The sequence below is a fragment of the Zosterops lateralis genome, assembly GCF_965231275.1.
Source record: "Zosterops lateralis genome assembly, chromosome: 22".
NCBI lineage: Eukaryota > Metazoa > Chordata > Aves > Passeriformes > Zosteropidae > Zosterops > Zosterops lateralis.
In genome coordinates, this window is record NC_139782.1 from 6922576 (window position 1) to 6937808 (window position 15233).

A 15233-nucleotide genomic window follows, 5' to 3' on the forward strand; every position below is an offset into this window, starting at 1 on the left:
CAATAAATCAATAAACTAATAAATCAATAAATCTGGGCAGGAGGCAGTTTTCCAGCTGGAAATGAATGGATCCTTCTCCACATCTGGAAAAGCCTTTCCAAGGGGAATATTTCTGCTCCACGAGTGGAGAGGGAGTTAAAATTCCTTCAGAGGCTGAGAGAGACAATATCTTAAATCTGAGTCTGTTTTTTAGGCTTCAGCCTCCTCCTCTGCCTCCTCCTGATGTTTTGCAAGCTCTGGGTGGTTGCACAAACACCCAAAAGTGTGAGAACTCCTCTGAGCCAGACCCAACTCTGAGCCCACGGAGTTTGTCCTGCTGGTTGTGGTGACACCCGTGGGTGGCAGCTCTTCCTCCCAGCACATCCCCCCTGCCAGTGGCTCTCAGACTCCTCTGAAAAGCTCTTTTTGCACCTTTTTTTTTCCTCCCAGGAAATTGCCCCCAGCTGGGAGCGGGACAAGGTGCGGGACACTCACCTGGGACAGCAGGGGCAGGGCCAGGCTCCCTCCACAGAGCTGGATCTGCTTCTCCAGGTGGTAAAGCCACTGCTTGAGCTCGGCCTCGGAGGGGCAGAACACGACCAGGGGGTTCAGCTGAGGGCCTTGGGGTGGGGACATGGGGTGAGGACAGTGGGGATTGCAGTGTCCCTTGGGATTATCCGGCAGAGCTGTCACAGTGCACAGTCCCACAGGGGTGTGAGGACACCTCTGTTCTGCTTCCACTCCCCTCCAGTCCCCATGGCAGAGCTGTCACAGTGCACAGTCCCACAGGGGTGTGGGGACACCTCTGTTCTGCTTCCACTCCCCTCCAGTCCCCATGGCAGAGCTGTCACAGTGCACAGTCCCACAGGGGTGTGGGGACACCTCTGTTCTGCTTCCACTCCCCTCCAGTCCCCATGGCAGAGCTGTCACAGTGCACAGTCCCACAGGGGTGTGGGGACATCCCTGCCCTGCTGTCACCTCCCTCCAGTCCCCATGGCAGAGCCCCCCAGGGGTGTGGGGACACCAGAGCTGTGCTGTCACCCCCCTCCAGTCCTCACAGCAGAACTGTCACCCTGCTCAGCCCACCAGGGGTATGGGGACATCCCTGCCCTGCTGTCACCCTGCTCCAGTCCCCATGGCAGAGCTGAAATCCCGGTGTTATCTCCCAGTTTCACCTTGGCTCTTCCTGTGTGGAGCACCAGCAGCTTCCTAGCACACTCGGTTCACTTCTGACACACTTTTGTCCATTTCTGACACAATTTGTCCATTCCTGACACAATTTTGCTCCCTTCTGACACACTTTGCCCATCGACTGCCTCACCCAGCCTGACTTGCCAGCCAAGCTGAGGATGATGACGATGACAATGACTCCTCCACAATTGTTCACTTCTGACACCCTTTGTCCATTCCTGACACGCTTTTGGTAATTTCTGACACACTTTGCTCCCTTCTGCCACACTTTGCCCATCAATTACCTCACCCATCATAACCCCTGCCAGCCAAACTGATGATGACGATGACTCCTCCACAATTGTTCAGTTCTGACACAATTTGTTCACTTCTGACAAACTTTGCTCATTTCTGACACACTTTTGGTCATTTCTGACACACTTTGCTCCCTTCTGCCACACTTTGCCCATCGATTGCCTCACCCATCATAACCCCTGCCATCCAAACTGATGATGACGACGACACCAACTCTTCCACACCTCCTCAATTTTACCATTTCCACCTCTCCCCCAGCCCAGAGCTCCAGCACAGCCTCCTCCCCACACCCTCACCCCAACCAGGGCAATAACCACATCCCAGAGTGGATATTGGTGATTAATAATTCACCCCAGCCCAGGAGGATCTGCCTCTGCAGGGACTCAACAAGGACCGAGATAAGCCCAGATCAAGGCGGGACTTTGCCCTCCCGCCGTATCTTTAGTGCCCTAATTCCTGCATTATTTATAAACAACCTTTCCCTGAGCCTTTTGAGGCGCGTCTGCCGGGCAGGAAATTCGCAGTAAACAAAGATGAGGTGGGGCAGAGACTTTTCTGAGTGAGTCCAAAACCCATGACAGCAGTTTGGGTGTTGAGGTTTTTTCCCCCGACAATCCACGTGTCTCTGGAAATTCTCCTGTTTCCTCTTCCCTGCCCTTTGCAAGAGATTCCAGGAGTGTCGCCCTGATTTTCAGCCTTCTGATGGTTGTTTACATACTTTTTACTAAAAACAATGTAAATTATTTTCATATTTTTGTCCATGATAGATTTGTGAATTGGGTTTCTCTCAGTGATGGATTTCTGAATTGACCATTGGGGTCAGAGAGGTGTTTTCCTCTCATCTACCAATTCTCGACCAAATTCCTAATCCTATAAAACCCTTAAAATAATAATAAACTGCCCCTTCTTTTCCTCACTTCAACCTGACTGGTGAGAGTGTGGTTCCTTTCAACACAGGAGAGTGTGATGCTGCTCTCTGGGCATCCAGGGGTTATAAAAAAATACAAATTAAGCCCAAATTAAATCCCAGGGTGTGACTTCACTGTGACCCTTGTGGTGGCACTGTCACCCCCCTGGGGCACACCCCGAGGGCATCACCCGTTGCCACATCCAAACACGGCCCCAGAAGGAAGAGAAAATGAGGAAAGAAAGTCCTGGGGCTGCTGTGAGCAGCCTGAGCTGTGAGTTCAGGCCCTGCCATTGCCCTGGGCCCCAGGGACACGTCCCTGTGTCCTGTGCCCCGGCCAGCCCCGGCTCCTTCCTCTTTTCCTGGGCACTCAGGGTCACTCCCTGCCCTCGGGAGAGGTGGGAATTCTGCTCCATTCCCTCTTTCCAATAACTGGGCAGAGGTGGGAGAAGAAATTCTGCTCCATTCCCTTTTTCCAATAACCCAACAGAGGTGGGAGAGGGAATTCTGTTCCATTTCCTTCCTTCCAACAACTGGGCAGAGCTGGGAGAAGGAATTCTACTCCATTCCCTTTTTCTAATAACTGAGCAGAGAAAGAATTCTGCTCCATTCCTTATTTCCAATAACCCAGGAGAGGTGGGAGAAGAAATTCTACTCCATTCCCTCCTTCCAACAACTGGGCAGAAGTGAAAAAGAATTTCTGCTCCATTCCCTCCTTCCAATAACCCAACAGAGGCAGGAGAAGGAATTCTACTCCATTCCCTTTTTCTAATAACTGGGAAAAGGTGGGAGAAGGAATTCTGCTCCATTCCTTCCTTCCAATAACCCAACAGAGGTGGGAGAAGGAATTCTGCTCCATTCCTTCCTTCCAACAACTGGGCAGAGGTGGGAACTGTCCCCACACGTCCCCAACATGTCCCATCCTTTCCCTGTGGCAGCCCTGGCCATTCTGGAGCAGGGGAATCTGTAAATCCCAGAAGAAAAGCTGAATTTAGGTCCCTGCAGCCTCCCTGAGGGTGGCACAGGGATCAGGCTCACCCCAATCCCCCTGCCCGGGCTCCCCCAGCCCCACAAACCCACCTGAGATGTGGAAAACCCCCCCAAAAAACCCACCTGAGATGTGGAAAACACCCACAAACCCACCTGAGATGTGGAAAGCCCCACAAACCCACCTGAGATGTGGAAAACCCCAAAAAACCCACCTGAGATGTGGAAAGCGTGGTCCTCCTGCCCAGGGCTCTGCCCAGGGCTCAGCTCACGAACCTCCAGCTCCTTCAGAGGCAGCAGTCCCTGGGGAAGGAGAGTAAAGGGGTTATTTTTGGGGCTCCATCCTGCAGCAACTCTCTGCCACAGTGAGGAATATATTTATAATCCACAGAATTTTTGGTGATTTTTTATTTTTTTGGTTTTTTTTTTTGTTTTTGTTTTTGTTTTTTTTTTTTTTTTTTGTTTTGTTTTGTTTGTTTTGTTTGTTTGTTTGGTTTGGATTTGGTTTTGTTTGTTTGGGGTGGTTTTTTTGTGGTTTTCTTTTTTTTTTTCTTGTATTTTTGTGGGGTTTTTGGGGTTTTTTTTGGTGGGGTTTGTTTTGGGGTTTTTTTGTTTGGTTGGGGTTTTTTTTGTTCTTGTGGTTTTGTGGTTTTTTTGTATTTTTTTCTCTTTTTTTCTTTTTTTTTTTTTTTCATTTTAAGAGAAACGTCAGCAAAACCACAATGGTTTATTTAACAGGAAAAATGGGATTGACCCTAAAGGAAAATGGATCTGTCCAATCACCAGACTCTGGATGTTCACATTCTCTCCCTTACAAATCCCAGGAGGAGGTGACAACTTTGTTCTCCCTCTTTTTGGCTCCCTAAACAACCTCAAAAAAAGATGTTAACGGCTCCAAAACCTTGGGGAATTAATTAATTCCTTGTTAATTCCTCCTCCTATAAATAAACTCCATTTCTAAAGGAGCCAGGAAGGTTTGGGGGGTGTTGTTTATCTCCCAGAATTTTTGGTACAAGGAGTGACTGGAGAGATTTTGCTCCTGTTTTACACCAACCTCAAGCCACCTAAAGGCCAATAAATCATTTTTAAGAGGAACTAATCTTACAGCTCATCTCCCAAACACGCTCAGTTTCAGTTCCTCAACTGGTTTGGAGGAAGGGAAATATTTCAGGGGTGGTTGTTTTACCTCAGAGCACTTCATTCATTATTTGTAACTCCCTGGAACCACCAGGATTAAAAAATTCATGAGTGGTTTGCCAGCAGAGCTCCCCCAGGCTCAGGTTTCTCTCTCTCCTTCACCTTCTCCCACGGAATAATTAAAGGTGGAAAAGGTGGAGAAACTTCCCGTGGAATAATTAAAGGTGGAAAAGGTGGAGAAATTCCCCCCTTGGACCAGAAGCCAAGAACCCCATGGGCACCAAGGCCATGGGGATTTTGGGGTGAGCACCTGAGCTGGTCTGGGGACAAGTTTTGGGATAAAACAACTTTTTTGGAGTTTGGCACCTCTGGGAAGGGACCTCACAGGTGATTCTGAGCTGGTGTGGGGACAAACTTTGGGATAAAACACCTTTTTTGGAGTTTGGCACCTCACAGGTGACCCTGAGCTGATGTGGGGACAAGTTTTGGGATAAAACACCTTTTTTGGAGTTTGGCACCTCCGGGAAGGGACCTCACAGGTGACCCTGATCTGGTGTGGGGATAAACTTTGGGATAAAACACCTTTTTTGGAGTTTGGCACCTCCAGGAAGGGACCTCACAGGTGATTCTGAGGATAAAACACCTTTTTGGAGTTTGGCATCTCCGGGAAGGGACCTCACAGGTGACCCTGAGCCGATGTGGAGACAAACTTTGGGATAAAGTTTGGGATAAAACACCTTTTTGGAGTTTGGCACCTCCAGGAAAGGACTTGGGGACATCTCCCCAGGTGAGGACACCCAGGTGAGGCCCTACCTGGTAGGTGAGGCCGTTGGGACCCGTGGACTGGAAGTACAGGTAGGACTGGAAGAGCTCCAGGAAGCAGCTGTTGACCTCCTGCAGAAGGGACATTTTTGGGGTTATCCCAGGACACTTTTGGGGTTATCCCAGGACATTTTTGGGTTATCCCAGGACACATTTGGGATTATCTCAGGATATTTTTGGTGTTATCCCAGGACACCTCCCAGCCTCCCTCTGCATCCCTGCATGGAAAAGCTTCTCCAAAACTCATGGAAGCATTTCCAGGTGCTCCCAGGGATGGCAGAGCCACCCAGTGCCATTTCCCAGGATTGTCCCTCCCTTCCCATCCCTGGGGCAGAAAAATCCACCCCCCAAAAAATAAAATAAAAAAAATAAAAAAAGGTGTCTCAGGTTTACCTGGCAGTGCTGGAACTTAAACTTGACCTTGGAGTAATAAATCATTTTGCCCAAATTCCTGACGACCGTTTTTCTCCGGCCCTTCTTGAACAGGCTGTTGAACCTCTGGTCCAAATTTTCCTTCTGGTTTTCCTGTTTCTGAATAATCTGTAAGGAGGATACAAGAGGGGAATAAAAAACCCAGATCAGAGCTGGTGGAAGAGACATTCCCAGAAGGTTTTCCCAGCAGGGATTCCTGGGCAGGTGCCCAGGATGGGGCTGTTTGTTGTTGGGTCTCCTTGCCAACGTGGGGCCGGGCTTGGGAGATCCTGATCCCCTAAAGCTGGGGCTGGGAAAGAGATGGGGGAGGGCAGGGGCACATTTGGCTTTTAGGGTGTCCCAACTCCTCAGAGAAATCATCTCAGTGCGCCCTGAGTGTGGAGTGGAAAGGTTTTCTCTGCTGTGGTGCCACCTGGATTGTCCCATCTCAGATTCTTTGGGTTCCAGGTGTCACTTTTGGGGCAGAACTCCCACCAAAAAAAAAGCAGATTTTTGTGGGTTGTCCCATCTGGGATTCTGCTCACACCCCTCTCAGTTTCTCTGGGTTCCAGGTGTCCCTTTTGGGGCAGAACTCCCACAAAAAAACAGGTTTTTTTCCCATCTGGGATCTCTGCTCACGCCCCCTTTGGGTTCTCTGGGTTCCAGGTGTCCCTTTTAGGACAAAAAGCAGATTTTTGTCCCATCTGGGAGCTCTGCTCACAGCCCTCTCAGCTTCTCTGAGCTGGGGATGGGGAATGGAGCTGGGAACTGGGAATGGGGCTGGGAACTGGGAATGGAGCTGGGAATGGAACTGGGAATGAGCTGGAAACGGGGAATGGAGCCAGGAACTGGGAATGGAGCTGGGGAACTGGGAATGGGGCTGGGAAGGGAATTGGGAACTGGAAATGGAGCTGGGAACTGGGAATGGAGCCGGGAATGGAGCTGGGAATGGAGACAGGAATGGAATTGGGAACAGGGAATGGAATTGGGAATGGAGCTGGGAACTGGGTATGGAGATGGGAACTGGGAATGGAGTTAGAAACTGGGAATGGAGCTGGGAATAGAGTTGTGGAATTGGGAATGGAGCTGGGAACTGGGAATGGAGCTGGGAATTGGGAATGGAGCTGGGAATGGGGAATGGAGACGGGAACTGGGAATGGAGCTGGGAATGGAAAATGGAGCTGGGAACAGGGAATTGAGCTGGGAATAGAGCTTGGAACTGGGAATTGAGCTGGGAACTGAGAATGGAGCTGGGAATGGAGAATGGAGCTGGGAACTGGGAATGGAGCTGGGGAATTGGGAATGGGGCTGGGAATGGAGCTGGGAACAGGGAATTGAGCTGGGAATAGAGCTTGGAACTGGGAATTGAACTGGGAACGGGGCTGGGAACTGGGAATGGAGCCAGGGAACAGGCACAGCAGTCAGGACCCTTTCACCTGCAGAGCACAGAGCTCCTTCCAGGCCCTCGCTGAATTTGGGGTTGCTGTTTTTAGGACACTGTTTTTAACCCTTTCCTGCTGAAATCCTCCCTCCAATTCCCCAGCTAAGGAACAGAATTCAGGGAACACACTGGGAGCCCAGTAAAGGCCACACTGGGAGCCCAGTAAACACCTCACTGGGAGCCCAGTAAAGGCCTCACTGGGAGCCCAGTAAAGATCTCACTGGGAGCCCAGTAAAGACCTCACTGGGAGCCCAGTAAAGATCTCACTGGGAGCCCAGTAAAGACCTCACTGGGAGCCCAGTAAAGGCCTCACTGGGAGCCCAGTAAAGATCTCACTGGGAGCCCAGTAAAGGCCACACTGGGAGCCCAGTAAAGACCTCACTGGGAGCCCAGTAAAAACCACACTGGGAGCCCAGTAAAGATCTCACTGGGAGCCCAGTAAAGACCTCACTGGGAGCCCAGTAAAGGCCACACTGGGAGCCCAGTAAAGACCTCACTGGGAGCCCAGTAAAAACCACACTGGGAGCCCAGTAAAGATCTCACTGGGAGCCCAGTAAAGACCTCACTGGGAGCCCAGTAAAGGCCTCACTGGGAGCCCAGTAAAGGCCACACTGGGAGCCCAGTAAAGACCTCACTGGGAGCCCAGTAAAGACCTCACTGGGAGCCCAGTAAAGGCCACACTGGGAGCCCAGTAAAGGCCTCACTGGGAGCCCATAAAGGCCTCACTGGGAGCCCAGTAAAGGCCACACTGGGAGCCCAGTAAAGGCCTCACTGGGAGCCCAGTAAAGGCCTCACTGGGAGCCCAGTAAAGATCTCACTGGGAGCCCAGTAAAGGCCACACTGGGAGCCCAGTAAAGGCCTCACTGGGAGCCCAGTAAAGGCCACACTGGGAGCCCAGTAAAAAGCCTCAGAGTAGGAAAAAAAATAATTATATTTGTGCCACAAACTCCAGAGCAAAGAGCAGCTGGTCACGGGTACAGCAAATAACAAAACACAGCTGGGATAAGGGCACCAGCAGCACCTGGGGGTGGGGAGAGGGTGAAGTGATAAAATCATGGGCACAGAGATAAGGAGCAGCAGCCACCAGCTGCCAGGGCACTGCTGCTGCTGCTGCTGCTGCTGCCTGGGGTGTGGCAGCCAAAATTTCCCAGGATTGAAAGAAGGAGGCAATGAGAAGGAAAAGGAATCTCTGGGGGTTGGGAATGCAGCCTTGGGAAAGAGGGAGCTCCAGGAGGGAGGGGGAGAGCTCCCACAGGAATAAATGGAATGTTTTCCTTCTCCCCAGACAAGCTCAGGAGGGCTGGCAGTGAGGATGGGGAGATGGCTGAGCACAGGGGCGGCTCCAAGGCCGTGGAAAAACAGAATTAGAGAATTTTCTAGGTTGGAAAAGACTTTTAAAATCATCAAAATCTCAGATCCAACACCTCAATTAAACTGTGACACCCAGTGCCACATCCAGGCTTGTTTTAAGGGATGGTGACTCCAAAACCTCCCTGGGCAGATAATTCCAGGATTTTATCACCCTTTCCATAAAAAACTTTTTCCTAATAATTCACCAGGTTAGAAGAAACCTTCAAGATCATCAAGTCCATCCCAGCCTTAACACCTCAACTAAACCCTGGCCCTGAGTGCCACATCCAGAATTGTATTAAACACATCCAGGGATGTGACTCCACCACCTCTCTGGGCAGATAATTCCAGTCCTTTATCACCCTTTCCATAAAAAACTTTTTTCTGATAATTCACCAGGTTGGAAGAGACCTCCAAGATCATCAAGTCCATCCCAGTCCTGACACCTCAACTGAGTGGCACCAAGTGTGTATCCAGTCTTTTATTAAACATATCCAGGGATGTGACTCCACCACTTCCCCAGGCAGACAATTCCAGTCCTTTATCACCCTTTCTGTAAAAAGCTTTTTCCTAATAATTCACCAGGTTAGAAGAAACCTTCAAGATCATCAAGTCCATCCCAGCCCCAACACCTTAACTAAACCCTGGCACCCAGTGCCACATCCAGTCTTTATTTAAACACCTCCAGGGATGGTGACTCCACCACCTCCCTGGGCAGATAATTCCAGTCCTTTATCATCCTTTCTATAAAAACCTTTTTCCTAATAATTCACCAGGCTGGAAAAACTTTTTCCTAATAATTCACCTGGCTCCAAAATCATCAGGCCCATTCCATCCCCAACATCTTAACTAACCCCTGGCACCCAGTGCCACATCCAGTCTTTATTTAAACACCTCCAGGGATGGTGACTCCACCACCTCCCCTGTGCAGACAATTCCAATATTTTATCACCACTTCTGTAAAAAACTTTTTCCTAACGTGACCACAACCCTGAAATCTGCTGCCCTTCCATCTCCCAACCCATGGGGATGCCTCAGCCAAAGCTCAAAAAATCCTGGCTAAAAAGTTTTTCCCTCTGTCTGGAATCGTCCTCCAGCCCCATTCCCGTTATCCCAGCACTGCCCATCCCTCCAAACCCTCTCCCTCTCCTGGGGTTCAGTGAAATGCCCCAACATGTTTTCTCACCCTACAGGTAGAACAAGTTACTCATTAACCGCTCAGCCCCTGCAGCCCCCGGGTGAATCAGCAGCAGGAAAAACTCTGAGCTCTCAGCTCTCAACCCCCGGGGCTCCTGGAGCTGCTGGTTTGTGTGAAAAACACCAAAGGAGCGGCTTTGGGGGCAAATCCTCCCCTCCTTGGCTGTTAATGGGGGTGTGGGAATCAGGGCAGGGTTCAGGGATGTCATTGTCACTTGTCCCAGTCAGGGTTAGGGTGATGCCACCTCCTGTGGGGTTGGAGGTGGTTCTGCTCCTCACCCAGCTCTGGCTGCTCCAAAAAAAAGAAAAAAAAAATCAGGGGGGAGAGGGAGAAGGGAAAAGCTCCAGGATTCCTCCAGGCCACACAGGGAGATTGTGGCTGAGCTGGGAGTTTTTGCCCCAGGTTGGGGGGTAAAGGGTGAAATCCTGCTCTTCCCTCCATCCCTGGAGTTCCCAGGGAGGTGGGAATGATCTCCTGGTGATCTTTGCCAGGATTTCTGATCCACTCACACTGACAGCTCATCCTGATTCCCCAGGGACACATCCAGGGCCCATCCAGGACTCGGTTTTTGCTGTCTGACCTTTGTCTCCAGCTGATTCCCACAAGGACGTTGTGGCTGAGCTGGGATTTGCATCCCCTCTGCCCCAGGTCAGGGGGTAAAGGATAAAATCCTGCTCTTCCCTCCATCCCTGGAGTTCCCAGGGAGGTGGGAATGATCTCCTGGTGACTTTTGCCAGGATTTCTGATCCACTCACACTGACAGCTCATCCTGATTCCCCAGGGACACATCCAGGATCCATCCAGGACCTGTTTTTTGCTCTCTGACCTTTGTCTCCAGCCGATTCCCACAGGGAGATTGTGGCTGAGCCAGGATTTGCATCCCCTCTGCCCCAGGTCAGGGGGTAAAAATCCTGCTCCATCCTCCTTCCCTCCATCCCTGGAGTTCCCAGGGAGGTGGGAATGATCTCCTGGTGACTTTTGCCAGGATTTTTGATCCACTCACACTGACAGCTCATCCTGATTCCCCAGGATCCATCTGGGACCTGTTTTTTGCTGTCTGACCTTTGTCTCCAGCTGATTCCCACAGGGAGCCTTTCCCTGGAATTCCCTCTGCCGTGCCTCAGTTTCCCCTTCCCCCCCTAAATCCTCCCTCCAAAAAATTCCACCTTCACTCCTGGCCCACCCAGCAGGACCCACCAAACCCTCGGGGGGTTTCTCTGCTTTTCCCGAGCTGGGAAAAAGGGGAATTGTGGCCACAGGGCCGGGCCGTGCCCGGGGCAGCCTCGCCCTTCCTGATCCCTTCCCAGGCTGGTTGTTAATCCGCTCCTGCCCCGCCAGACTCTGCCGTGGGAATGAATCACCTCACCCGCCACAGCTCGGCTTTTCCCTCTCCTTACAGGCGACCCAGAAACAAAAGAACCAGAGCAAAGGTGTCCCCATGTCCTCCTAACCTCATGTCCCCATGTCCTCATGTCCTCATGTCTTTTACCCCAAAACTCCTTGAGGGATCCCCTCTCTTTTATCCCAAATACTCCATGGGATCTCCTCTCTTTTAGTCCCAAATTCCCCAAGAGATTCCCTCTCTTTTACCCCAAACTCCCTGAGGGATCCCCTCTCTTTTAGTCCCAAACTCCTCATGTCCCCATGTCCTCATGTCCCCATGTCCCTATATCCTCATGTCCCCATATCCTTAGGTCCCCATGACCCCATGTACTCATGTTCCCATGTCCCTATATATCTATGTTCCCATGTCTTCACATCCCCATGTCCCCATGTTCCCGCATCCCCACATCCTCATGTCCCCATGTTCCCATGTCCACATACCCCCATATCCCTATGTCCCTATATCCCAATGCCCCCCTGTTCCCATGTCCCCATGTCCCCCTGATGCCATGTCCTCATGTCCCCACGTTCCCATATCCCCACGTTCCTATGTCCTCATGTCTCCATGTCCCTATATCCCAATGTCCCTATATCCCCATGTCCCCATGTTCCCATGTTCTCATGCCCCCATGTCCTCATGTCTCCATGTCCCCATGCCCCCATGTCCCCCGACCCTATGTGCTATGTCCCCATGTCTCCATGTCCTTATACCCTTCATGTCCCCATGTCCCTATACCCCATGTCCCCACACCTGATGTCCCCATATCCCCATGCCCTTCATGTCCCCACGTCCCCCTGGCCCCATATCCTCATGTCCCCACATTCCCATATCCCCATGTTCCCATGTCTCCATGTCCCAGTGTCTCCATGCCCCCATGTCCCCCTGACCCTATGTCCTATGTCCCCATGTCCCCACATCCTCATATCCCCACATCCTCATGTCCCCATATTCCCATGTCCCTATATCCCCATGTCCCCACATCCCCCTGACCCTATGTCCTATGTCCCCATGTCCTTCATGTCCCTGTGTCCTCATGTCCCCATGTCCCCCTGCCTGAGCCAGGTCCCCTCCACACCTTCAGGGCCACCCTGAGCAGGGAATTCATCTCTGGGAATGGCTCATCCCTTCCTGGGATCTCTTTAGGACAGACCCAAACCCAAGGTCCTTTTCCAAGTGCTGTGCTGGGAATAAACGGGTGGGAATAAACGGGTAAAAATAAATGGTTGAGAATAAATGGGTGACAATAAATAGGTGGGAATAAATGGGTAGAAATAAAAGGGTGGGAATAAACAGGTGAGAATAAATAGGTGGGAATAAATGGGTAAAAAAAATGGGTGACAATAAATAGGTGGAAATAAATAGGTGACAGTAAATAGGTGGGAATAAATGGGTGAGAATAAATGGATGGGAATAAACGTGTGGGAATAAACGGGTGGGAATAAACGGGTGACAATAAATGGATGACAATAAATGGGTGACAATACATAGGTGGGAATAAATGGGTAAAAATAAATCGTTGAGAATAAATGGGTGAGAATAAACAGGTGGGAATAAATGTATGGGAATAAATGTGTGGGAATAAACGGGTGGGAATAAATGTGTGGGAATAAATCTGTGGGAATAAAAGGGTGGGTGGGAATAAACCCCTGGAGCAGCAGGGAAGGGGCTGGAGCTGTTGGAACTCGCCTTTGCTGGAATATACTGCAGGATTTTATCCGTGGTCGTGTCTCTCTCCTGGCTCCCATCAATCCCAAAAAAGCTGGGCAGCTTTTTCTTGCTGTTTTGTCTATGGAGAGAAGGGGAAAAAAAGAAAAAAAAACCTTTAAAACACACATGGAAACACAGAGCCAGGCTGAGACAGGGTGAATCCTGCCCAGAAAAAAGGAAGCCAGGACACTGAATTTGTCACGGGCTTTCGAGTCATCCCAGCCCAGCCGAGGGATGATAAAGCCTGGGAGAACAGGAACAGGAATTTGCGGCACTTTTGTTGGCTTTTTGTTGGTTTATTTGATTTTTTTATAGTTCTTTGCTCAGCTTGGCTCATCTGTGCCCCTAAAATCAGAGCCTGGGTGTTCACAGAGAGCACAAAGAGCAAACCCAACCCTGGCAGCTCCTCCTGGATGGGGATGGATCCACAAAAATCCTGCAGATATTCCCAGAGAGGTTCATTTCTGCCTTGGCTGCCTCCCTGTCCCTTTTCTCCCTGTCCCTTTTTTCCCCCTCCCAGTTTCTCCCTGTCCCTTTCCTCCCTGTCCCTTTCCTCCCTGTCCCTTTCCTCCCTGTCCCTTTTCCTCCCTGTCCCTTTCCTCCCTGTCCCTTTCCTCCCTGTCCCTTTCCTCTCCCAGTTTCTCCCTGTCCCTTTCCTCCCTGTCCCTTTCCTCCCTGTCCCTTTCCCTCCCTGTCCCTTTCCTGCCTGTCCCTTTTTCTCCCTGTCCTTTTTCTCCCTGTCCCTTTTCTCTCTGTCCCTTTTTCCCCCTGTCCCTTTTTCTCCTTGTCCTTTTCCTCCCTGTCCCTTTCCTCCCTGTCCCTTTCCTCTCTGTCCCTTTCCTCCCTGTCCCTTTCCTCCCTGTCCCTTTTCCTCCCTGTCCCTTTCCTCCCTGTCCCTTTTCCTCCCTGTCCCTTTTCCTCCCTGTCCCTTTTTCTCCCTGTCCCTTTTCCTCCCTGTCCCTTTTCCTCCCTGTCCCTTTCCTCCCTGTCCCTTTTCCTCCCTGTCCCTTTTTCTCCTGTCCCTTTTCCTCCCTGTCCCTTTCCTCCCTGTCCCTTTCCTCCCTGTCCCTTTCCTCTCTGTCCCTTTTCCTCTCTGTCCCTTTCCTCCCTGTCCCTTTCCTCCCTGTCCCTTTTCCTCCCTGTCCCTTTCCTCTCTGTCCCTTTTCCTCTCTGTCCCTTTCCTCCCTGTCCCTTTTCCTCCCTGTCCCTTTCCTCCCTGTCCCTTTTCCTCCCTGTCCCTTTTCCTCTCTGTCCCTTTTCCTCCCTCTCCCAGTTTCTCCCTGTCCCTTTTTCTCCCTGTCCTTTTTCTCCCTGTCCCTTTTCCTCCCTGTCCCTTTTCCTCCCTGTCCCTTTCCTCCCTGTCCCTTTCCTCTCTGTCCCTTTCCTCCCTGTCCCTTTCCTCTCTGTCCCTTTCCTCCCTGTCCCTTTTCCTCCCTGTCCCTTTCCTCCCTGTCCCTTTCCTCCCTGTCCCTTTCCTCCCTGTCCCTTTTCCTCCCTGTCCCTTTTCCTCTCTGTCCCTTTTCCTCCCTCTCCCAGTTTCTCCCTGTCCTTTTTCTCCCTGTCCTTTTTCTCCCTGTCCCTTTTCCTCCCTGTCCCTTTTCCTCTCTGTCCCTTTCCTCCCTGTCCCTTTTCCTCCCTGTCCCTTTCCTCCCTGTCCCTTTTCCTCCCTGTCCCTTTTCCTCTCTGTCCCTTTCCTCCCTGTCCCTTTCCTCTCCCAGTTTCTCCCTGTCCCTTTTCCTCCCTGTCCCTTTCCTCCCTGTCCCTATTTCTCCCTGTCCCTATTTCTCCCTGTCCCTTTTCTCCCCGTCCCTTTTCCTCCCTGTCCCTTTCCTCTCCTAGTTTCTCCCTGTCCCTTTCCTCCCTGTCCCTTTCCTCTCCTAGTTTCTCCCTGTCCCTTTCCTCCCTGTCCCTTTCCTCTCCTAGTTTCTCCCTGTCCCTTTTCTCCCTCTCCCAGTTTCTCCCTGTCCCAGTTTCTCCCTGTCCCAGTTTCTCACTGGTGTTACTGGGAAATGCTGGGAGCTCTCTGTTGGGATCTCCCTTCCAGTTCCTGCCTCAGATCCCACAGAAAACCAGGATAATCCACACCAGTGTGGGAAATTGGGGTTCAGTGGGAAATAGGAAATCCCAGCCGGGAAATAGGAAATCCTCACTGGGAAAAAAATAGGAAAACCTCATTGGGAAAAATAGGAAATCCTCACTGGGAAAATAGGAAATTCCTACTGGGAAAAATAGGAAATCATCACTGGGAAAATAGAAAATTCCTACTGGGAAAAATAGGAAATCCCACCGGGAAAAATAGGAAATCCCAGTGGGAAATAAGAAATCCCACGGGGAAAAAATAGGAAATCATCACTGGGAAATAGAAAATTCCTACTGGGAAATAGGGAATCCTCACTGGGAAATAGGAAATCCTTGCTAGGAAATA

The 15233-nt window shown here is 50.9% G+C and overlaps 1 protein-coding gene across 1 annotated transcript in view; it reads right to left on the reverse strand.

Annotated features, from left to right (window-relative positions):
• The window catches only part of PLEKHN1 (pleckstrin homology domain containing N1), a gene marked incomplete at both ends in the record, with an annotated part of 24939 nt that extends 11914 nt beyond the window's left edge, over positions 1-13025 (reverse strand). The window contains 6 exons of the mRNA XM_083876833.1: positions 475-599; positions 3574-3661; positions 5309-5389; positions 5711-5857; positions 12788-12887; positions 12997-13025. Coding sequence (XP_083732959.1) covers positions 475-599; positions 3574-3661; positions 5309-5389; positions 5711-5857; positions 12788-12887; positions 12997-13025 — 570 coding nt within the window. The remainder of the gene's footprint in view (positions 1-474; positions 600-3573; positions 3662-5308; positions 5390-5710; positions 5858-12787; positions 12888-12996) is intronic.
• Between the last annotated feature and the right edge of the window lie 2208 nt (positions 13026-15233).